The 24,708-nt window shown below is 39.9% G+C and overlaps 1 protein-coding gene across 1 annotated transcript in view; it reads right to left on the bottom strand.

Annotated features, from left to right (window-relative positions):
• TBC1D9 (TBC1 domain family member 9) overlaps nt 1-24,708 on the bottom strand; it is a 167,269-nt gene that overhangs the window by 32,173 nt on the left and 110,388 nt on the right. The window contains exons 7-13 of the mRNA XM_007941199.2: nt 13,945-14,151; nt 12,511-12,681; nt 11,628-11,778; nt 6,761-6,975; nt 4,596-4,713; nt 2,520-2,805; nt 2,097-2,226 (exon numbers count right to left, since the gene is read on the bottom strand). Coding sequence (XP_007939390.1) covers nt 2,097-2,226; nt 2,520-2,805; nt 4,596-4,713; nt 6,761-6,975; nt 11,628-11,778; nt 12,511-12,681; nt 13,945-14,151 — 1,278 coding nt within the window. The remainder of the gene's footprint in view (nt 1-2,096; nt 2,227-2,519; nt 2,806-4,595; nt 4,714-6,760; nt 6,976-11,627; nt 11,779-12,510; nt 12,682-13,944; nt 14,152-24,708) is intronic.

The following is a 24,708-nucleotide window of genomic DNA, read 5'->3' as shown; positions in this document are numbered from 1 at the left end:
CCTCCCAGTTTGGTTTTTTTCTTTTCTTTTTTTTAGGGATCAGGTGATGTAGGAGTTGATATAATAAAAAGGATTCTGTTCCTGGACAGAAGGAGAGCACTGCTGTGCCCTGCCATGGGATGTTTAGCTGCCTAAGGGTTACCATGAAAAACCAGTCAGACAAGGTGTAAATGGAAACCAATCTTATCTCTAGTCTCTTCTCCTCCCATTAAACTGGGCAAAGCACTGACCTTACCCGTGATGCAAAGTTATCTACTGAATAGAATAAAGGCTGAATTTCCTTATACTGTCCTTTATTACTTTGATCCAGAATTCTCTTAACAATAAAGATTTCAGAGGATGCCCTTAAAAAACAATCCCATAGGCATAACAGTAACAATTGTCACAACCACATGGGCTCTTTTACCGGAAGAATAATCACCCAGAATGCATATCTCACAGATCGTGATCGAAAACTTCTGGGGCAATGATTTTAAAAAGTTACATTATGGTAATAAACAGTTTTGGAGAGAATAAAGTGAAAGGGCCATCTTTACTGCTGATAAACTTTATGGAAATTGAAAACTGTATCTCAGGAGTTTGGAGACAATTCATATTTTGATCTATTGCTGTAAACCCATTTCTAGAACTCTAAAACATCTCTAAATCAGAGATGTGATATTTGTACACAAGTTTATCACAGATGCCATATAATACTTCAAAAAATTTTGAAGTATTTGAAAATACTGAGAATGTCTAACAAAAATGGACTAAATAAATTCTGATACTTCATTAAAGCAGAATACTAAGAATCCACTAAAACCATGTCTTGAAATGATATTTAATCTATCAGAGAATGTTCACGGTCCATTTTAAGTGAAGAACAGAATGTTAACAGCAGTATTTGTGGTTGAAAATGTATATTGTATATATGAAAACATATTTGAGGGAAATATGGTGAAATGCTCATAGATATAATTTATTTTTCTTCATATTTTCCTACATTGTAGATGTCTACAATGAACATGCATTACATTTATGATCATAAAACAGAACTGAAAATGTTTTATTTTCAATTCACATGGAGTCTCAGTGGAAATTTTACAAAAGGATAAATTTCCAGTCTTTCTTCTATTATGAGTTAAGAATATACATTTTTGACAAAGATTCTGGATCCATACCATTATCTTTTTTTAACAAGTACTAAATTTTTGACTCCCAGAGAGATTTTTTCTGACCTTGCCTCCTCCCTCCCATTTCTCTCTTAATCAGGTTGTTGCTTGTTGGAATAATCATCAGCCTTGTAATCCTAAAACATCTACGGAGCCTACTGTGCTCAGCAAAATATTCATCTTGTCTCTTTCTAAAGAATCATTTCTATAAAGGCTTGCTAAGCCAAAGATCAGGAAATGAAGAAATCATCTGGTGTTCTGGGTACTGAGTCCACCAACCACTACATGCTATAGAGCACATGCCACTGTGGTTCCTTCCTCTCTAGAAGCTCCTCAGGTCTATTCCGATGGGATTCAGCATCAGATCAAGCTCAGCCTGGGCTAACCATTAAAGCAATACTCACCTTGCTCCCCACGTAAGCCCTACACCTAGCAATTCTGGAGTAATGCTAAAACTGGTTTTGCTCTAGGATGATGCAGGTTATTCCGAGTGTCTTAAACTGAACAGGATTTGCTTTACTTCCCCAGAAGACACAATTACTTGGAATAAGACCCAGGAAATGAATTAATGTGTGCAAGTCAAATTCTCCATGCCTACTCTCTCTCAACAAACCCTCCTCAAGAGTTGAATCTGATCAGTACCAGACAGGCTTCAAGATGGGCACAGCAAAGAACTGGAGGGCCAGAGCTTTCCATGCTATTTGCTATCACAGTATTAGCCCCATGGAAAATCCTAGACCCTCTTCAATGTCCATGTCTGATTTCTAAACTAGGGGCCAACATCTGGCAGCTGGCAGGTACATGTTCACTTTCAGCAACTGGTCCTCACAATGTAAGAGGAAGCAGGTACACTCATGGAAGAACCTGGTCCCTGGGTTAGCAATGGAAATGTGTGACACACATCTAGCTGAGCCCCCCATAGCACTCTTAGAGGTCCTCACCTACCTCATAGGAAGTTCTGATGAGTCTGAAGATGTCTACTTCAGGATAAGGTTCCACATCATCACTGAGCAGAGAGTGGAGGTGAGGAATGGGAGGCAGTGTGCTGTCCTTATTGGTCACACTGTCTAAGTACCTGGAAGGAGAAGTGAATCAGAAGTTACTATGAAACTAACAGGAATTCCCCATTATGGTTCTCCACTCCTTTTCTGAAAAATGCATTTTTTAACACAAAGGACTAGAATTTCCCTGAAGTACAGAATCGCATTCACTTAACCTCTACATAAAAAGCACATGAGAATAAATCCTCAGTCACAGACAGAAACGGCCACCATGATTACCATCAAAGCAACTTAGAATCATGAAACCTGTGAAAAACATAGACGGAAAGTACAGGGTTGTTTTCAAAGTTGGGCTTTGATGCAATACCTTCCCAAAACAGTCATGGCCTCCCCGTCATCCTTGCAGTTCAATAGTTTATCCACGTTTGCATCCAACACGGCCAGGGCCAACTGGAATATCACTTTGATTCCTTCATAGAAGAAACAGTCAACAACCACAACTGCACTCTCAAAGGGCATCACACTGAGAAATAGTGTGAGGAACCAAGACAGGGAGATGGTGGAAATCACCCCCAGATCTTGCATGCAGTCATACAGCTGTGGGACATAGTCTCGGGCTAGTTCCTCAAAGACACCTTGGTCCACAAGAGCACCTACATCATGGACAAAAAAGGGCAAAGTTAACCAGTGATACCTTCTTACTGATAAACACAGCCAAATGAACACAACTGTTTTTCCCTGCTGAGACAGGATTCTTATTCCTTTCTGCTAATTGCTCTGCCAGGCACTGATCTACATTACTAGAGTAAGATGTCAGCTATGTTACACAAATTATGTTAGTTACCAAATTTGTTCTGGCTGCATCTTTTTTTCCTCTCTGGAGTCTTCCTTTCCTGCTTTCCCTACCATAAAATACCACTAACATGCCCACTATAAGGATTGTTCAAAGTTTTTATGACATATAATCAGTTACTCTGTTGTCAACATAATATTTGGTTGTGCTTATTATATGTATATCAAAGTAGCTCCAACCATTTCTTACTTGGAAAATCCTTATTTAAAAGAAAATATTGCTTTGGAAATTTCTCAACAAGTTAAGTATAAGAGTTACAATATGACTCAGCAATTCTAGTTCTATATACATGGCAAAGAGAATTGAAAATATACATTCATACAGAAACTTGTACATGAATGCTCATAGCAACAACATTTGTAATAGGTAAAAGACAAACAATGCAAACACCCATTGATGGATGAATGAATAACTAAAATACAGTCTTATGCATACAACGGAATATTATTCAGCCATAAAAAGGAATAAAGTACAGACACATGCTACAACATGGATGAACCTTGAACATATATATGCTAAGTGAATGAAGCCAGATACAAGGGTCCATGTATTGTATAATTTCATTTACATGAGATAGTCGAAAGAGGTACATCCATACAGACAGCTGACTGGTGGCTGCCAGGAGTTTGAGGAGGTAGGAATGGAGAGTGATGACTTAATAAGTAGAGGGTTTCTATTTTGGAGTAATGAAAAAGTTCTAGAATGACATAGTGGTAATGGTTGCAAAACACTGTGAATGTGAATACCACTGAGTTGCACACTTTAAAATATTTTATATTATGTTTTACCATATTTTTAAAAAATTACTGCATTTCTGGATGAGTGGTCCCCACATGTGAACTGCATATTATTTTTTAAACTTAAAAGCATTCCCCAAGAAACAAAGAAAAGCAAAATAATAAAAATAAAAACATTCCAATTATACATTTTCATGGTCAACATAGAGACATTTCCGGAGACTATTTTCAGTGAATCAGAATGGTATGCAAAGGTTTAGAAAACAAGCCAGAACACGAGAAGGAAGCATAAAGCACACATTTAACGAAACTAGTAATGAAAAGCTTGTCCTGCTAAGATGAACGTCTAACACTTGAGGTGATTATATGGAAAAATAGTCATTTATTTAAATGCTCAAATAATTGTTTGCTTTATAATGAAAGCAAGTCTGAAAAACACCTTAGCAATTTAGCTTTGGAAAACATTTATATGCTCTTTTCTCACTCTTTATAGCCCCCCCTTTTAACTACATCTACTCTCCACAGGTTCCATCCTTTTCATTGAAGAACTTCTTGTCAAAATTCTTTGTGTTGATGCTTGGTATATTTTGTGGAGCTCTCACATGTCACTGAGAGTAACACTTACTCAAACATTTTCTAAAATAATTTCTTCAACTGTGATACATGTGTGTTCTCTTAAGTTCTATGTGTAAAACTTTATGCAAGTTCTCTCATTTCTATTTTGGAAACCTGTAGTATCCAAAACTCTTCTGGTTACTGGTGACTAGAAGTAGAGTTCCAGCTGGTATTGCTGTTCGAGAAACATCTTCCTGATCAGATATAAGTTAAAAAAATGAAATAGAGGCACACATACCAACAACTCTGGTGTTGTAGTAATCAGGGAGCATGCGCTCACACAAAGCCACAAGCAGCCAGAAAGCTTCCTCCTCTTTGGCATAAAGAAGTAGCACTGAGGTGACAATATTCATGGCCTAAAGGAATAAAAGAGGATGCCACCAAACAAATTTTAGGATGTTAAAATATAAATTATTAGTGTAAAAAATTACTAAGTTAGTCTCACTGCAGTCAGCAAACTTTTTCTATAAAAGGCCAGATAGCAAATAGTTTTAGACTTTGTAGGCCAGATAGTCTCTGACGTCTAGTCTTCTGTGTTTTGTTTTGTTCTGTTGTTGCTGTTAGCTGACCTCGAGTCAGCTCCCACCTCATGGGGACTCCATGCACCGCCAGAATGAAGTGCTCCCCAGTTCTGTACCATTCCTACAGAGTTCTCACTGGTTGCTTTTCAGAGGAACATCACAAGGCCTTCCCTCCTAGTCTGGAAGTTCCCCTGAAACCTGTTCAGATTCATAGGAACAAGCTGCTTCCACTGACAGATGGGTGGTTGTTATGGAGACTGTGTTAGAGGTGCACTGGCCTCTAACCTAATTGAACTAGGGTCCCACGTGGAAGACAAGAATTCTACCACTAAACCACTACTGCCCTCAAACCAATGTGTTTAAGACCGTTTAAAAACGTAAAACCCATTAGTCTTTGAGCCAGTAACTGTTAATGGTTTTCATTAAATTCAATATTACCCAAGGGCTGAACCCTAAACATACAGGCAAAACCTCATTCAAAAACTTTGCCCAAAGGCTATTTGCCAAAGCTTTTAACCCACTGAAATTTCTCAGCATTCTTAATCCTTAATTCAGCCAAGTAAATACATCTTTTGTAACTATCCATAATGACTTCTATTACAATTACACAGGGCTCCTCAGACAACAATAAAACCTTTCAAAGTTGGAATCCTCATCTGTTATTTCCATTGGGATGAAGATGGTAGCGATAAGTAGTAGTGATTTAAATTCTAATGTAACCATTCCTTATTAAAAGATATTATCAAATCAAGTATAACCAGGACCTAAATTACTTTAATCATCCTCTTAATTAAAAAGAGGAAGATGTAAAGATAAACATGAACTCTATTATACTGAAGTCAACTAACCCCTGCACTTCTTTTGATCTTCTAGAAACCAGTAATTGTTCACCAGCCTTTTGCAATATACATTTAAAAAGGGATTTTGTTCTATTCAGCCTTTTTCCTGTAAATTTTACGTAATATTTTCCTAAGTGAAACAATTATTAAAAATCCACCTGATTATTAACCTGCTTATTCTAGTACATCATCATGGTCACAGTCAGTCCCTTAGTCAGTAAGTCAAGATATGTTTTTTCATTCTTTTTCCTCCTCCTGGGTCCAATTTATAACTGACATTTATGACATAACATGACATTGTGACATAAGTGACATTTACCTGACAGGGTACTGGGGGACAGAGAGGTGGGGATCTCACAAGGTTTAAATGCTTGTGTCAAGGAGACAGAACAGACATAAAGTTTAATTAATTAATTTAGGGATGGTCTTTGAATTGAGACCTTGGAGGTCACATTATCTTGGGGCTTCCTAAATTGTGATATATTTTAATGTGTATTAAATATAACCATCACATATAAAATCTGTATTAGGAGAACTCAAAGCAGGAGCATTGTGGAAATTCAGAATTAAGGGCCTTGTGCTTGGCTGTGTTTTCAGTTACTTCAGGATGGGATAGGGGTGGGTCAGAAAATGAGTGACTTTCCAAGGTCACAGAAACTAGAAGGTGACAGATCCAGAAACTTTACTCTTAACTACTGGCTCCTCTGCTCAGTACAGTAATTATCAACCTGGTATGATACTGCCACCCCTCCTCACCCATCAGGGGACTTCTGGCAACATCTGAAGACATTTTTGATTTTCAGCTAGTGGGTGGAGGCTACTGGCATCTAGTGGGAAAAGGCCCCAGATGTTACTAAAAACCCTGCAATGTGTAAGACAGCTCCCACACAAAATGATCCAGTCCAAGATGTCAGTAGCACCAAGGGTGAGAAACTCCTGATCCAGTGATAGGTCTGTTAACAATAAAGCCTGCCTTCTTATTATTTACTAGCTAATAAAACAAAATTAAATTTGTTTAAGTATAACTCATGAATGATATTTACCTGGCAATATCCTATATTAGGATTCCGAAAAGCATAAGCTGTTAAGACTCTCCTCAGAGCAGCAATGCCCATTTCATTCTGGAAAGCTGGGTGTTCTGGAAGGGAGCGGTGTAAGTCCCTCTCAATCTCCTCTGTGGCAAGATTATACTTCCCCATGGATTTCTCCACGAGGTCCTCATAGTAGCCAGGATGTGTGGCCTTCTCATTGATAGCACCTGCAAAGGACCCAACAGAATACAGTATTTTAAAAAAGGGAAAACCCTGCCCTTTGGTGTACAAGTACAACTTACCAAACCTCTCCACTGTCCCTACCATGCAAAGGATGCTGGCAAAATAATAATGAAGCTACATAGATGAGATGGTGTGTTGTGATTAAGCCTAGATTGATAAATTGACCCATGGCTCCTTCCCTGTTTCAGCTCCATAGGAAAGAGGCCATTTAAAAACCTCCTAACACAGTTAGTTTCTAAGGAACTTACAGACATTCCTAAGGTGATGCTCAGGAGTAGAAAAGGAGAGGCAGACACAGGGAAGCCAAGCTGAGTCCTCACCAGTCCTTCCCTTCAACCACTGCAGCTTCCCTTCTTATTTTATTGGGGCTTTCCTTTAAATTTCATTTAGAAAAAGGCACTCTCCCTCAGAAAAAAATTTTGAAAAGTGCTTGCTGAAGTGTTAACTTTGAAGGTCTTAAATAGTGAGCAGATGTATTAGAATACATAAGAAGGATTTTTAAAATTGTCAAGGGTAGTGAGAGTATCTCTACCAGAGAATTCCTCAGGTGGTGGGGATGGAGATGAAGAGTTGAGAAACACTTTGAGATACCTGCATTTTAAAATTCTTTCAGACCTAAAACACTTGTACTCAAATATGCATATGTATATATGTGTGTGTGTGTATCAAGGCTCATTATACACACACATACGTATGTATACATACATATATAGACATATACACACTCACACATACGTATATATATGAAGAGCCCTGGTGTTGAAGTGGTAAGCTCTTAGCTGCTAACAGAAAGGTGAGCAGTTTAATTCCACCAACTGCTCCAGGGAGAAAAATGTGGCAGTCTGCTTCTGTAAAGATTGCTGTTGTTGTTAGGTGCCAGTGAGTTGGCATAGTGACCCTATGCATAATACAACAAAACACTGCCCAGTCGTGTGCCATCCTTATCATCCTCGCTAGACTTGAGCCCATCGCTGCAGCCAGTGTGTCAAGCTCTCTTGTTGAGGGTCTTCTTCTTTTATACTGACCCTCCACTTTATCAAGCATGATATCCTTCTCCAAGGAATGGTCCCTTCTGACAAAATGACCAAAGTAGGTGTGACGAAGTCTGGCCATTTTCACTTCCAAGGAGCATTCTAGCTGCACTTCTTCCGGGACAGATTTGTTCATTTTTCTGACAGTCCATGGTATTTTTAGGGTTCTTTGCCAACACCATAATTCAAAGGCATCAACTCTTCTTTGGTCTTCCTTGTTCACTGTCCAGCTTTCACATGCACATGAGGTGACTGAAAATACCATAGCTTGGGTCAGGCGCATCTTAGATTTCAGTGACATCTTTGCTTCTTAACACTTTAAAGAGGTCTTTTGCAGCAGATTTGCCCAGTGCAATATGACATCTGATTTCTTGACTGCTGCTTCCATGGGTGTTGATTGTGGATTCAACTAAAATGAAATCTTTTGACAACTTTTTTTTTTTTTTTTTATCAAGATGCTGCTTATTGGTGCAATTGTGAGGATTTTTGTTTTATGCTGAGGTATAATCCATACTGAAGACTATAGTCTTTAATCTTCATCAGTCAGTACTTCAAGTCAAGAATACAGTTTAGAAACCCTATGGGGCAGTTATATCCATCCTATAGGGTTGATAGTGAGTCAGAATCATCTTGACAGCAGTGGGTTTGGTTTTGGTTTGGTATATTTGTGTATATGGGTATGTGTGTGTATATATATACACACATACACACATAATTTTACGTATGTTTTATTTATTTATGACTGGCAGGGCAAACATTCACTTTCAAAGTTTGGGAAATTAGAGCCCTGAGACTATGAGCTGGCCTAGTCTTTTGTCCCTGATGGGCACCAAAAGAGCCAGCCTTACAACTCATACGTGCCCTGGCAAGGTAGCCTGACTCACAGCAAGGTAACACTGGCTTTCGTTCTGTTCTATGGGGGATTTTGAAGATTTCTTGTTATATGGTCTGCAGTCACATCAGTGAGTTCTTGGAGCAGGAGCCTGAGGTTATGGGAAGCAGGGCTGGCCCCAGCTGGGTTCTGGGCTCTCTTTATGGCAAGTTCCTATTCATATGAACCCCTTGTGTTGAACTGTGGGGCAATGGGGCTCAGTTATCTACCAATAGATGGCAGCATGTGGGCCACAGCACCCTTTGCCCTCTGCTACTCAACATTGTTGAAGGAAACTGTGGATATAACTTTAAACGTGTCTTGGCAACAGCACCGTGGACACTGGTTTCCTGGTGCTCATTTTGAGTTTCATTTTAATCTAAAATGTGGCTGTAAATAACTTCTAATTTGAGTAAGGAGGATGAAAATGGAATGTTGTATTTACCCTGTCAGCAATCTGAATTAGGTTGCTAAGGTGACTAGTTCCTTGCCAAATGAGAGGAAGACAAGAGAAGATTGGATGGTAATGATTTTCTTGGGCTTGATTTGTAATTAGAGATGATTTGACTCAAATTTGGGTTTCTAAATGAGGAGCTGTGTCTGATCTACTCAAGGAAAAGGAAAAGCAAGATATGTAAATGAGGAGAGAACAGAACGGTTTTATATTAAATAGACAAAACCAATTATTTTTCAGGATCCTATTTCTGTACTTCTAAAATGTTTGTCCATCTCATTATGGGCAACTTTACCAATTATTTCTACTTTCTGAAAGAGCTGACTTTTTTTTCCCCTTTTTTAAAAGGCTATCATATAAGTCTTTTAACTCTGTTCTTTAATTTTAATCTCATGTGACTATCTTAGATTCAAATAAAAATATTCACATAAGTATATTTGGAATGATTACATTTTAGTCCTCCAAACAAAAACTGGTAGAAATGGTTGCTGTGCTCAGTAACTAACCAAAAGGAGTGAAGTTTGAGTTCACCCAGAGGTGCCTTGGAAGAAAGCCCTGGTGATCTATCTGAAGAATCCGAGTTCTACACTGGCACACATGTGCTTGCTATGAGTAAGAACTGATTCAATGACAACTGGTTTTTGATTTTAAGTAGGTAGAGCAAATGATTTCTATATTAAAAAGACTGGTGAAACCCAAAGAAATGCTTTGGGTTCAGATCCCCTAGAATACACTAGATGCTTTGGGATAAGAGTAATTAGTGGCCTTGCCTGAAGCACCTCTAGTTTCTATGTCAGGGTTCAAAGGCTTTATCTCACAGGGCCATCTTATGGCCTGGTCTGCAGACCAGGGAAGATGGAGGAGTTTTTCTCACAGGTCCATGAACACATCTCCTTCTGTCCTGCCTGGCGTCTCCCACTTGAAGTGGTAGTAAGTGTGATCTGGGTAGGTTGTCAGTTCCAGTGCAGATTCTGGTCTCACCATCATAATTCTCTGCTGATAAACAGGGAATTTAGGAGGTGATAAAAACCAAGAAAAAGGCTTTCTTAATCTTCCCATGTCCTCCCTCTGCCCCACCTCCTGAAGGACTGCTTTGACTATGTGCTACACTTTTAAAAATCCTCAAAGATTGCTCAACATGTAATCTATAGAGGAATTCTGATCAAAGTGGGGAAAGTGAAACCAAATTTCAAATTCTTATGGAATCCACACTTTCTAGAGTCATTGCCCTGAGAAAATCTTTAAACCTTAAACTAAAAATATTCCCTGAAGTCTTCTTTCAACCAAGTAATAGTTTAGCTTAATTAGTAAAGAATGTGTGTCTTGAGCATTGGGCTTTTTTAAAGAACCATCTACGTGGGATCAGGTTGACAACAGAAACTTGAAAGGTTAGATAGGAACCTGCAGTGAGTTTATGTTACTGGGGGAGGAATGACTTGGAAAAAGAAAGTGAGAATGGTTGCACAACCTGAAGAATGTAATCAGTGTCACCTAATTGTACATGTAGAAATTGTTGAAATGGTGTGTGTTCTGCTGTGTATATTTTCAACAGCAACAGAAAAATATTTTTTTAAATCTTCAAAGGCATGTTTACAATACAATGATAAGTAAAAAAGCAGAGTTGTAAGCAGAAAAAAAAAATTTCAAAGAGTTTTGCATAATTGGGAAACTAAAAAAAGAGAACTCTAAAATCACAAAGTGTTATACTTTACTTCAACTCCCTCCCTGCCAATAGCCTTAGGGAAGAGAGGAAAGAGATTATGAGGATTCAAGGGAAGGCAACTTCACTTGTAGTGTTTACTGCATGTCCTGTATTTTTATTAAAACTCATCAATTCAGACTTAGCAGTAACCCCACGTGCTTCAGAGTTGGACTGTACTCCATAAAATTTTCTTGCTGCAATCTCATGGAAGTAGATTGCCAGGTCTTTCTTCCGCAGTGCTGGGTGGATTCGAACAGCCAATCTTTTGTTTAGTAGCTGAGAGCAAATGCTTGCACCACCCACAGTCCTGTGTTTTTATTAAGGGATGAGTAATTCAGAGACTTCAACACTCTAAGTAAACAAGATTTATTTCTGAACCCACCAGTCACTCCTTGGAAGGAAGATGGGGCAATCTACTTCCGTAGTGATACTGCCTTGGAAACTGAAGGAGGGGTTGCTGTGAGCCGGGTCCGACTTGACAGCACATAACCACAAGAACAACAACATATTTGAAAGGCCCCCTGATGCATGATGGAAGGCAGAAGGGGAGCAGTGCTCCCACTCCCCATGGTCCGTACCTGACAGCAGCAGCCAGAGCTCCCCCCGCATGCTCTCTGGGATACCCTTCAACACCAGTTCCCGAGATTTTTCTGTGCGGTACATGCAGATCCCTTGCCCATACTCAGCAAAGTGAATCTTCCAGGCTTGTTCTTTCAAAAACTCTTTAGCCTGAAAAAGATAACAAAACATTACTATATCCTAAAGTACCTTGAGGATGGTAAGGAGAGGTAGGCTGGAACATTTTCCTTATTGAATGGAGTGGCCCAGTTCTAGATAGAACACATTTTACTCATGAACAGAGGTGGCTCTTTTTCTGCAGGGATAGCCATAGAGCAAAATTTATTGTTGAGATCAGAGGAAAGTGTATTTTTATTCAAAAGGAAAAAAGTGACTGAAAATTTCAGAAGGAGAAGAAAAAAAAGAGAGAGAGAGAACAAACTCAGATTTCCTGGAGTTTTTGCTCAAATTTCCACATCTATCATACATAACCTGAGGCTGTATCATAAAGGTCATTTGACCCAGAGTCAGAATCCCACTTACCTGACACAGGTCATGAGGATGCTGATTATGCTATGGCGTAATGACTAAACATAATGTCTAACACCAATGTCTGCGACTTCAGAGTCAAACTGAGTTCGTATTTTTAAAATGTAGATTGAGAATTTTTTTCTTGGGTGAGTTACATGGTAATTAAAAAAAATATCTTCACCCCTACCTTCCATAATTCTTGTCCCTTTCCACACAGCCACTGTGCAACTCAATGCCTTTATTTCAACAAAATCTGCTTTACTTATAGGGAAATCTCTACATAAATGTTTACGTAAGTGTATGTACTTTAAAGATTTTTTTTTGTCATTGTTCTAATGTAGTAAGTTTTGGGGAGGAGTAGGAGGCATTCACCAGTTTAGGGTTGAATTCCTCAGGAGAGCGCCGCCGATACATGGTCATCAGGGTCTGTGTGGCTGTTGGAACACTGTTGCCATTCAGGTTGAACTGGCGCTCACCGTCAGTGTCTGAGCTCATGCTTCTCTGGGGGCTGGAGGAAACCAGGCTGCTGGGCCGGGAATACACCTGTCCATGCACAGAGGAGCAAGACACACTCATTGAAAGGGTTTAAGGCAAAAGAATTTACTTCAGCAACTTCTCTATAGATACAGATGGCTACACTCTGTTTTCCAAGGTGTTTCTTGCTATGTGAAGAAACAGGAGAAATGCAGCAAGACAACGTTTTGGCAAGGACTAGACCCGTGCATGCATTCCTGGGTAGCACAAACCGTTAAGCTCTCAGCTACTAACCAAAAGGTTAGTGGTTCAAATCTACCCAGAGGCACCTTGGAAGAAAGGCCTGGTGATCTACTACTTACAAGAAGTCACAGTGTTGAAAACTCTATGGAGTACAGTCCTACTCTGCACACATGGAATTGCTAACAAAATCAATCAATGGCAAATGGTTAGACCTGGGCATAGGCCATAGGCTGCAGTGTTTTTATGCCCAAAATAGGCTTCCCCCATATTTCAGGAGTATTTTTGCAACAAGGTGGTTGGCCATTGTCTCTTATTTACACATATGCAAAGCCTGCCATGACTAAATCAGGAGGTAATGGGACTGCCTCACCTCCTCTCTAGTGTCTAAACCAAAAAAACCAAACTCACTGCCCTCGAGTGGGGTCCTACTCATGGCGACCCCTCCTTGGGTTTCTGAGGCAGTATCACTATGGAAGTAAATTGCCCAACCTTCCTTCCAAGGAGTTGCTGGTGGGTTTGAACCACGAGCCTTCTAGTTAGGAGTCAAATGCCTTAGGCACTATGCCACCAGAGCTCTAGTTTCTGGTACCTCAAAAATGCCCACATAATCTTGGAGCTCTGTCTATTTAGCTAGTCACATATTATCTCAGAGCTCCAGGTTCTTCACCTCTGAAATGAGGATGTTTATCCAGGGCCTCACACAAAAGGAACCCAGTGTGTGTTCTACTACAAGAATGCTGTATCCCCAGTTTGAGACGTTATTTTGTGATCTACAGAGATTCCCAACAACTTCAATATATGGACCATATTATGTTGCCATATAAGTAAGACAAATTAAAACAACAGGCTTAGACTAAATGATCTATAAGGGTCTTTCTTGTTCTATGATCCCATACAAACTCTATGAGATTTAAGAGTGCTGACATACTGCTCTGGGCATCAGGATATGTGGTTTACCTTAGCACAGATGCAAAGCTTGGAGACCAAACAAAATGCACAAGGAAGTGATCACTCTGGGGTAAGTATAACTGGACAGACCAGAAAAACCCTCAGGGTTACAATCCCTGGCCAGTGAACTTTTCCACAGACCTCATCATCTGAACTGTTGTAGCTTCCAGCAAACTCTTTGTCTGAGTATATTTTAGAAGTCGTCTGTTGCAGGAAATCAGAGATCCTCTGCACTAAAAAGTCTCTATCTTTTAAATTGGCAAAGAGGAAGGTCATCCTGTTCCTTGTGCTGATGGACAAGGGGCTGGGGAGTACACTGGAGCTATCTGCCTTTTCCACAATTGTCACCTGAAAATAAACATGAAACAGAACATCACTTTCCAGGAATTACCCAATAGTAGGCAATGAGCAGCAGTAAAGAAGGACTTCTGTATTCTGTGACAACCACCCATATTTTACTGAGAGAAATTGAAATTCACTGCCTATGATCCAATGAAATAAAACTACTGATGATAAATCAAACTAGAGCTTAGGCCAGAGACTGGAACCATCTTGCAGGTTCTAAATCAAGATTGAATTTTGCCCCCAAAAGACATTTGGCAACATTTTTGTTTTTCACAAATGGAGGGTGCTACTGGCATCTAAGAGGAAGAGGCCAAGGATGCTGCTAAACATCTGCAGTGCACAGGATGCTCCCCGCATCAAAGTCTAGTCCAAAATGTCGACAGTGCCGAGGTTGAGAAACCCTGCTATAAAGGAATTCTTCGATTTTCTTAAAATTTCATGGAACCCTATGAAATCTTATGGACCATTCAAAAGTGAGAGAAAACAACCCATAATGATGATTTCTTTTACCATGCTAACTGCTGGGAGCATTCCAAACCACCACCAATCCTTCCAACTTCTCATTTTAGACTCCAGGGTTTTGTATCCTTCACCTCTTACCACTTCAAAGTTTTGAAGGGTTGATTCCTGAACAGACATGATGTAGACAGCTTAATTGCAGCCCCATCTGCACTGGCAGACTGTGTGTGTGTGTTTGTGTATGTGTGTGTTTTAAATAAGTCTACAACGTTGGGAGAGAAGTAGGAAGGGAGACATCTGTTTCAGTTCTGAAATGAAGACATACTTGGTGGTTTATAAGGGGATTTTCATCAACTGGGAACTAGAATAAATGCATTAAAAGTATCTTCCTCAGCACATTAGTGGAAATCTCCCCCCTTCCCTCAAAAAAAAAAAAAAAAAAACCCTCAAAGTGGCCTCTAGTTAAATGGTTTATTTGTAGCACCTCTTACTAGGTGTTTAAACCCAGTTTCTAGCTCCAGTTCATTTTCATCAGCAAGCACTTTAGAACATTAACCTGTGCATCATCGTGTTCACATGATATTCATTTCCTCCAAAGCAGGACTTTCAAACTACCTACCCTCACCACACACACACGAGGCTAAGACACCTATTGGAGTGCATAAAAGTTGTATGCCCCCAAGTGCCAAAATAGGTTGGGCCAAGGCACATAAGGAGAAGAAAAGTGCAGGGCTTGACTACTTCTCTCAAATTTTGTAAACATATACATAGCTATATACATTCATGGGGAGCTCTGGTAGTGCAGTGCCTAAGGCATTTGACTGCTAATCAGAAGGTTGGTGGTTCAAACTCAACAGCCACTCTGTTGAAGGACTATGGGACAATCTACTTCCATAAAGATTTACCACCTTGAAAACCCAGTAGGGGTTTCTATGAGTCTGAATCCACTCAATGGCAGTGAGGGTTTTTTTTTTTTTTGGTATATATATTCATAGTTACATATTTCTTGAAGGAACCTCCTAGTTAATTAAATCTTGGTGTTTAATATAGATATTAAGGTAAACTTATGATTAGAAAAAACAAACTTAATCTGAAATCTATTTCAGATGAAACAAAACCTAATCAGGTCACTTTATCCTCTTACTTTGATGTCTCAGTAATTTCTTTTAAACCTGTAGCTACATGCATTTCCCCAAGATTCTGTATAAACATGTCACACCTGTCAATTTGGTCTACCTTAAGTCTATATGTCCACTACTCATGCATCAGTTTGTTGTAATGTGGTGGCTTTGTGTGTTGCTATGATGCTGGAAACTATGCCATCATTATTTCAAATACCATTAGGGTCACTGTTCTGGTGACCTAGTGCCTCTCTGACAAGCAATATACCACAAATGGCATGGCCTTAACAAACAGGAGTATATTCTTACACTTTGGAGGCTTTAAGTCCAAGTTCAAAGTGCCAGGCTCTAGGGGTTGAGTGAAAGCCCCTCAACCTTGGGGTCTAGCTCTGCTTCCTGCTCCCGGCCCACTGGAGCTAGAGGTGTTTCTTCACTCAGACAGCTGCTGGATGCTGAGGCTGACAAACCCAAGGTTGACAAACAAAAAGGTACAGTCCCAATGTTACCAAACCACATGGCAGGCCATTATTAACTTAAGTCCACTGTAAGTCCCAAGGTCGGCAGAGCATAGCAGGCTGCTGAGCAATGATACAGCTACATGTAGGGCCCAAGCATCCCATAAGCTAGAGACCATTCCCAAGCCTTCTCCTTATATACAGGAAGCAGACCACATCCCAAAGGCAGCTACTTAGCTGCTTGTGATAGATCTCACCATGGAGTTGATTGCCAGTCTCATCATGGGGAATAACTACCACCAGCTGTCCAGCCACTCAACCAGGCCCAGCCAAGTTGACACACAAACTGAACTACCCAGTCACCCACTGTGGACAGGTTTTAGCAGAGTTTTCAGACTAAGAAAGACTAGGAAGTAAGGCCTAGTGATCTAATTCCAAAAAACAAGCCAATGAAAACTTTATGGATCACAAGAGAACACTGTCCAACTTGCTCACTTTGGACCTGCCATCAGGTGGAATCAATCCCAACATCATGTCTAGTGAAGTACAGGGCCAGCAAGGGTGAGGGTGACCCTTGGTGAGATGGACTGGGACAATGGCTGCAATAGTGGAGTCACATATGTAGATAATCATGAAGATGATGCAGGACTAGGCAAAGTTTCTTTCTGTAGGACATGAGGTCACCAAGAGTCAGAGTTCACACAACTCGAAGAATGTAATCAATGCTACTAAATTGTACATGTAGAAACTGTTGAATTGGTGTATGTTTTCTTGTGTATATTCTCAATGACAACAACAAATAAATAAAATTTAGAAAAAAAGTTAGAATTGATTGAACGGCAGCTATCTATATCTTTAGGTCTGCATGTCCACATATTTTACCAATATCCATTCAATATTTCAGCTTATTTATAAATAATCCAATAAAAGCACTGATTTCTGGTTTCGACAACCCTAACAGTGGCTATTCTATGTGGGATGTAATGCTCCCATGGAGGCTTCTGTTTATCAGTCAGCTTAACCAAGTTCCCAAAGGTATGCTGCTCACAGAGAGACCTTATCTACTCAAACAGACCCTGGATGAATGGTGGAGGCCTCACTCTATTGTTTTTCTGACATTATCATTACCTAAAGGTAATAAAAATTACATTAAGTTCTCTGCTTCTTCTATTAGTCAGAGTTAGAGATCTACCATTCCTCTATCTCAATGATTCATTAGGTTAGAGGGAAGCGTGCAGCTGTCTCATTTATAATTTCTTTAAAGCTGTATCCTCCAACCACAACATGCTTTATTTTTAAATACTACCTCCACATATGGTCCCTCTTCTGATTTACCCTGGAAGATGATGCAATTATCTCTGTCCTACTATCTATTAGGGAAAACTAGAGAGCAGAGGGCACCTGTATGAGATGGGGTGAGATTATCAATCATCTTTCTCTCAATTCCCTATGCTGTCACCCTTATATTCTAAATTGCATTAAAATGTAAACAGAGCTAACTTGACCCAAGACCCTAACTTGGAGAACAGAGAGGGAGCAGATGCCTTGACAGCTGCTTCCATTCTGTCTCTGCTCACCATTTCCCTCTGGATAAAGGGAGAGTGATGAATCACTCAGATGTATAAATGGCACATTCATGGCATATTCTTAGTCCCAGAATGGGCTTCTCTAGCCATTAGGCATCCTCCAAGTAACTTTGCCTTACTACATCCAGGGACTACTTCAAGAAGAAAGACAAATTTAATAGCATACTATGGATGAAACTACTGAGAAGGTGAATTTTCTGGAAAAATTTATGAAATATAAGTATGGTTGGATTAGCTATCTCAGGACCCTTCTTGTCCTCAAAAACTCAAAAATAGACTATATGACATTAGTTAACAAACTCTTTAAGGAGGAGAACTAGATTTGTCAATGGCCTAATATTTTACGTGTATTTGACCCACTAATTCAGCTTCTAGGAATTTATAAGTTAAGTAAAATTATACATATGATTAGCAAGAAAACTGGAAACAATGAAAAGGTCCAACCACAGGTAACTGAATAACTAAATTATGTACATATCCATTTAATGGAATAATAGTGAGACATTAAAAACTACATTACATAAATCTTACCAGGGACACAAAAGACTGCTTCAAGAAACTATAAGAGATCTACACAAATGGAAGAACACCATGCTCATGGATAGGAAGACTGAACACTATGAAAATATCAATACAACCTACAAAAAAGGGCAGGGAGGCAGCATCTTCTGACCTCCTCTAACTTCACAAGAGGAAGACAGAATCACCATCAATAACTCAAGACTTATTCCTATCAGGACAAACATGCCATCACCCTCCAGCCTTTTACCAATTCTGACACCAACGTTCCTTCCCATGGCATTCACTACTCTGCTGGTTTCAATAATTCAGTGGCCACATGGAACTCAAAAACAATACTCATGGTTATGGGGTTTATTAGGGAAGTAACAGGCTATGATTTGGGTTCAGGAACATGCTCAGGATGAAATTCTTCTGTTGTGCCCTCAATCACACCTCTCTGGCCCTTGGCCTCTTGGCCTGGCCTCTGCCCTGCTTGGGCAAGTGTTTTAGCTCTGCTCATAGGTACACCTAGGTGCACCCCACTCTAACAGCAAGGCTCCTGTGGCAGGTAAGCCTGCCACTCTATCTCGTGCCTCTTGGTTCCACTGCCACGTTCTCTCTGCCAGGGCATCTCTCTGCTGGGGCATCTTTCTGCTGAGGTGTCTCTGTCAAGAAGGCCCAGTGAAGGGATCTTGGGTCCAAGGATGTGCTCTACTTCACCTCAAGCTCTTTTCTCTTGATGGTAGTAAGATCTCCCTCTTCCTCTGGAGGGCTCATTTTAAGCCTAGCAGAGTGACAAAACTGACCAATCCCAACATCAGAGCTCTACACCTTATTTGCATGGTCCCACCCAGTAATCCCTCAGAAGGAAGGTTGGGCAATCTACTTCTATAGTGATAATGCCTTGGAAACCCAAGGAGGGGTCACTATGAATTGGGTCCGACTTGATGGCACATAACAACAACAACAACAACAACCCAGTAATCCAGAGGGAGTTACAAAGACTATGGCTTCAAAAGCCATATCAAGTAATTCACTGCACTGCACAACTCAAAGCAATCTATACATTCAATGTAATCCTGATCCAGACTCCATCAATATTCTTTAAGGAGATAGAGAAACCAATCACTAATTTATATGGAAAGGAAAGAGACCCTGGATAAGCAAAGCACTACTTAAGAAGAACAATAAATTAGAAGGTCTCACACTCCTGAAGCTCAAAACCTACTATATAGCCACAGATGTCAAACAGCCTGGTACTGGCATGACGACAGACACACAGACCAGTGGAATAGAATTGAGAACTCAGAAATAGATCCATCCACCTACTGTCAGCTGATCTTTGACAAAGAGCTAAAACCCATTAAATGGGGAAGATATAGTCTCTATAACAAATGATGCTGACAAAACTGGATATCCATTTACAGAAAAATGAAACAAGATCCATACCTCACACTATATACAAAAATGAACTCCAGATGGATCAAAGACTTAAATATGAAGCTTAAAACTATAAAGTTCATCAAAGAAAAAATAGGGGCAAGCTTAGGGGCCCTAATTAATGGCATAAATAGACTATCACACATAACAAAAAATGCACAAACAGCAGAAAATAAGCTGTATGATTGGGACCTCCTAAAAAATTAAGTTGTTACATACATCAAAAGACTTCTCTGGAAGAGTAAAAAGAGAACTGACAGGCTGGGAATAAGTACTTGGCAACAACATAACTGACAAAGGACTTATTTCTAAAATTTACAGAAAACTCCAACACCTCAACATCAAAAAGGCAAACAATCCAATTTAAAAGTGGGCAGAAGACATGGACATATATCTTCATCAAAGAAGATATTCAGGTGGCTAACAACACATGAAGAAATGTTCTTGATAATTAGACATCAGAGAGATACAAATCAAAACAATAATGAGATACCATCTCACCCCAGCACTAATAGCAAAATTCAACAAGAGAGAAGATAACCAATTCTGGAGAGGATGTAGAAAGATTGGGACTCTCATACACTGCTGGCGGGGGTGGGGTGGGGAGGGGAGCTTTTAAATGATAAAAAAACTGTGGAAAGTAGTATGGCAATGCCTTAAAAATTTGGAAATAGAAATACCATTTGATTCAGTAGTCCCATTACTACATATATGTCATAAAGATGTGAGAGACAGGACATGACTAGATACATGCACACCCATGTTCACTGCAGCACTAATCTCAATAGCAAAGAGATGGAAACAGCCTAAGTGACCATCAATGGAAGAATGGATAACCAAACTATGGTACATACACACAATGGAATACTATGCAACACTAAAGAATAATGTAGATTCTGTGAACACTTCATAACATGGATGAACTTGAAGGACATGCTGAGTGAAATAAGTCAATCACAGAAGACAAATACTGTATAGCTGTTGTTGCTGTTGTTATGTGCCGTCGAGTCAGACCCAACTCATAGCGAGTAGCGTAGTACCTAAGGCACTTGACTGCTGATCAGAAGGCTGGCGGTTTAAACCCACCAGCCACTCCTCGGAAGGAAGATGGGGCAATCTACTTCCATGGTGATACTGCCTTGGAAACCCAAGGAGGGGTCGCTATGAGTTGGGTCCGACTTGATGGCACATAACAACAACAACAACAACATCACTATGGAAGGAGATTGCCCAACCTTCCTTGCAAGGAGTGGCTGGTGGGTTTGAACTGCCAGCCTTCTGATTAGCAGTCAAGTGCCTTAGGCACTATGCTACCAGAGCTCCCAAATACTGTATCAGTGCACTACAATTAGTGTACTGAAAAGTCAAGGAAAAGTTTACATATGGAAGGATACTTTCTTTTTTGATTACCAGGGATGGGAGGGAAGGGAAAAAAACTGCTGGATAGATAGAGGCAAGTACTGATTTGGGTGAAAGGAAAGGCAATCTACCAAAAATGAGTGACCAATACAATAACACAAAGGAAAAGGAAGACACAGAGAGGTGCACAAGAGGTACAGACAACAAAGATGAACACTTACACATACAATACTGCTTTATCAGTAATAACAAATATTAATCTACACGTGGATACATAGGCAACATCATAGTTGTTGTTGTTGTTGTTATGTGCCGTTGAGTCAAACCCGACTCATAGTAGGCAGGCTAAATAATCAGGTATGTCTAGGCAAAAGGGAATATACCCATGATCGTATATGTGAGTTTGGCAGATGGTATGTCTACATACATATTTGTTTTTATTTATTTATCTTTTTCTTGTGATTTGGGTGAAGGTTTACAGAGCAAATTCATTTTCCATACAGCAGTTCAAAAATATTTTGTTTCATGATATTGACTGCAATTCCCCACAACGTAACAGCTCACTTCCCACTTCCTCCCTGCAGTTACCTCTTCCCTGTGTCTTTCCCTCCCATGTACTCTCACCCCCCAAGCTGTCTCCCTATGCAAACACTGCCCTTCTGTTCTCCCATGATTGATTGCTCCAAGCAGTATATCTACCTGATGCAAATGTTCACCCCATATGCCTGTCCATTGTTTGTCTGGAAGCCACAGGAGTGAGTTCAGTTCTAGACCTGAAGGATAACTAGGGGCCATAGTCTCAGGGGTTCCACCAGGCTCTCTCAGACCAGCAAACCTGGTCTTTTTTTTTTTTTTTATGATTTTGAGTTTTGTTCCACATTGTTCTCCTACTCTGTCCAGGATCACCTGCACTGATTTCCCTCTGAGTGGTTGGCAGTGGTACCTGGCACTATCTAGCTTTTCTGGTCTCACTGTCATATAGGCTGAGGATTGCATGGTCTACCAGTCTCCTGGACTAATTGTTTCCACGCACCTTTGGTTTCCTTCTTCTTTGCTCTGGATGAGGAGAGACCCATCGTTGCATCTAGATGGCCACTTGAAAGTTTTTAAGATCCCAGAGGCTACTCACCAAAGTAGAATGTAGAACAATGTTTTTGTGTAGCATTTACATACATATTTATATGTATTATAAGAATGTCCATATATATATATAAGACACCTAACAGGGCAAAGTTATGATAACTTCATTGTTGTTGTTATTTGCCATTGAGTCGGACCCAAGTCATAGCAACCCCTCCTTGGATTTCCGAGGCCATATCACTATAGAAGTAGATTGCCCAACCTTCCTTCTGAGGAGTGGCTGGTGGGTTTGAACCACCAGCTTTCTGATTAGCAGTCAAGTGCCTTAGGCACTACACTACAGAGCTCCTATGATAACTTCGTAGCCACAGCCAAACACCCTGAGGAACCATGGTTATAGGGGACATCAAGCTCAACTGGCATAACATACTGCACAAAAACTTTGTTCTACATCCTACTTCGGTGAGCAGTGACTGGGGTCTTAAAAGCTCGGGAGCAGCCATCTAAGATTCAACAACTGATCTCTCTTCATCCAGAGCAAAGAGGAATGAAGAAAATCAAAGGTGCATGGAAACAATTAGTCCAAAGGATTAGTGGACCATGTGAACCTCAACCTACAAAACACTGAGAACAGAAGAACTAGATAGTGCCCAACTAACACTGTCAAAGACTCAGAAAGGGATCAAAATAGGAGATTCTGGATGGAGTGGGAGAAAAATGTGGAACAAAACTCAAGACCAGCCTTACTGCTCTGACAGACACTGGTGAAACCCTTAAGAGTATAGCCCCTAGTCACTCTTTGGGCCTGGGATTTAACTTACTCTCATGGCTTCTAGCCAAACAACAGACAGGCTTATAAGGTGAATATTTACCCCAGGTAGGTATTCTCCTTAGAACAATCAACTATGGGACATAAAAAGGGCAGTATTTGCACAGGGAGATAGGAATGCATAAGAATGCATAGGAAAAAAGGACACAGGGAAAAGGTAACCACAGGGAAGAACCAGGAAGAGAGGTGATACATTACAGTGATTGCAATTAATGTCATGGAACAAAATGTCCATGAACTGTTGAATGGAAAATGAATTTGCTCTATAAATTTTCACCCAAATCACAAATTTAAAAAACAAAAAACTTACATTATAGAAGAATAATGATGTGGGAAAAGTTTAAGATATATACTTACTGTTAAGGGAAATAAGCAGAAAATGGAAGTCCCCCTTAATGATACCATTTTTGTAAAATGCATTACAACATTTATACAACAATGCATAGCAATAAACAAGAAAGTCAGACAACAAAACATTAATAATGTTTTTTTTGAGTGATGAGATGGGTGAATTTTGTTTTCATTTGTCTGTTCTTTTATAAATTTTCTGTAATAATGATGTATTACTCTTAAGATGAGAAGAAAGCAGAAAAGAAACTTTGCTTGCAAAAATAATTTTTTTTTGGAAAAAATAAGAAGGGAGAAGGAAACTTGAGTCCTTTACTATAGCGACTGTAACAAAGGGTCAATCCTGTCCGAATGGTCAAAGCTTCAGACCACCATAACCTCTAGAAGAAGAACATTCTAGGTCAGAAGTTTTCAGGTTAGAAATTACAAGGCTGCCAGCTCCTGGAATGCCCCTCCCCTCATCCTACCCTGGAGTTCTTCTGAACCCCAAACCTCACAGCAAGGCTTTCATATAAATACCATGCTTTTGTTGTTGCTAGGTGCTACTGAGTTAGCTCCAACTTACTGCAACCCTGTGTGAAATAGAATAAAACACTGTCTGGTTCTGTACCATCCTCACAATCTTTGCTATTCTTGAGCCCATCGTTGCAGCCACTGGGTCAATCTATCTTATTGAGGGCCTTCCCCTTTTTTGCTGACCCACTACTTTACCAAATATGATATCCTTCTCCAGGGACTGCCCTTCTGCCAACATGACCAAAGTAGGTGAGACGAAGTCTGGCCATTCTCACTTCTAAGGAGTACTCTGGCTTTACTTAGTCCAGGACAAATTTATTCATTCTTTTGACAGTTCATGGTATTTTAAGTATTCTTTGCCAATGCCACAATTCAAAGGCATCATGTCTTCTTCAGTCTTCCTTATTCATTGTCCAGCTTTCACATCCATATGAGTCAACAGAAAATACCATAGATTGAATTAGGTGTGCCTTAGTCTTGAAAGTAACATCTTTGCTCCTTAACACTTTAAAGAGGTCTTTTGCAGCAGATTTTCCCAGTGCAATATGATGTCTGATTTCTTGACTGCTGCTTCCATGGGTGTTGATTGTGGATCCAAGTAAAATGAAATCCCTGACTACTTCAATCTTCTTTATCTTTTCTCCTTTTATTGTCGTGTTGCTTATTGATCCAGTTGTGAGGATTTTATTTTCTTTATGTTGAAGTGTAACTCATACTGAAGACTGCAGCCTTTGATCTTCATCAGTAAGTACTTCAAATCATCTTCATTTTTAGCAAGCAAGGTTGTTATCTGCATACCTCGGGTTGTTAATGATTCTTCCTCCAATCCTGATACCACGTTTTTCTTCATATAGTCCAGCTTCTCA

The sequence above is a fragment of the Orycteropus afer genome, unplaced genomic scaffold (genome assembly GCF_000298275.1).
Source record: "Orycteropus afer afer isolate SDZICR_OR568_19922 unplaced genomic scaffold, OryAfe1.0 scaffold00076, whole genome shotgun sequence".
Lineage (NCBI taxonomy): Eukaryota > Metazoa > Chordata > Mammalia > Tubulidentata > Orycteropodidae > Orycteropus > Orycteropus afer.
Note: the sequence above shows the minus strand (reverse complement) of the source record. Positions and strands in the feature narration are given on the sequence as shown.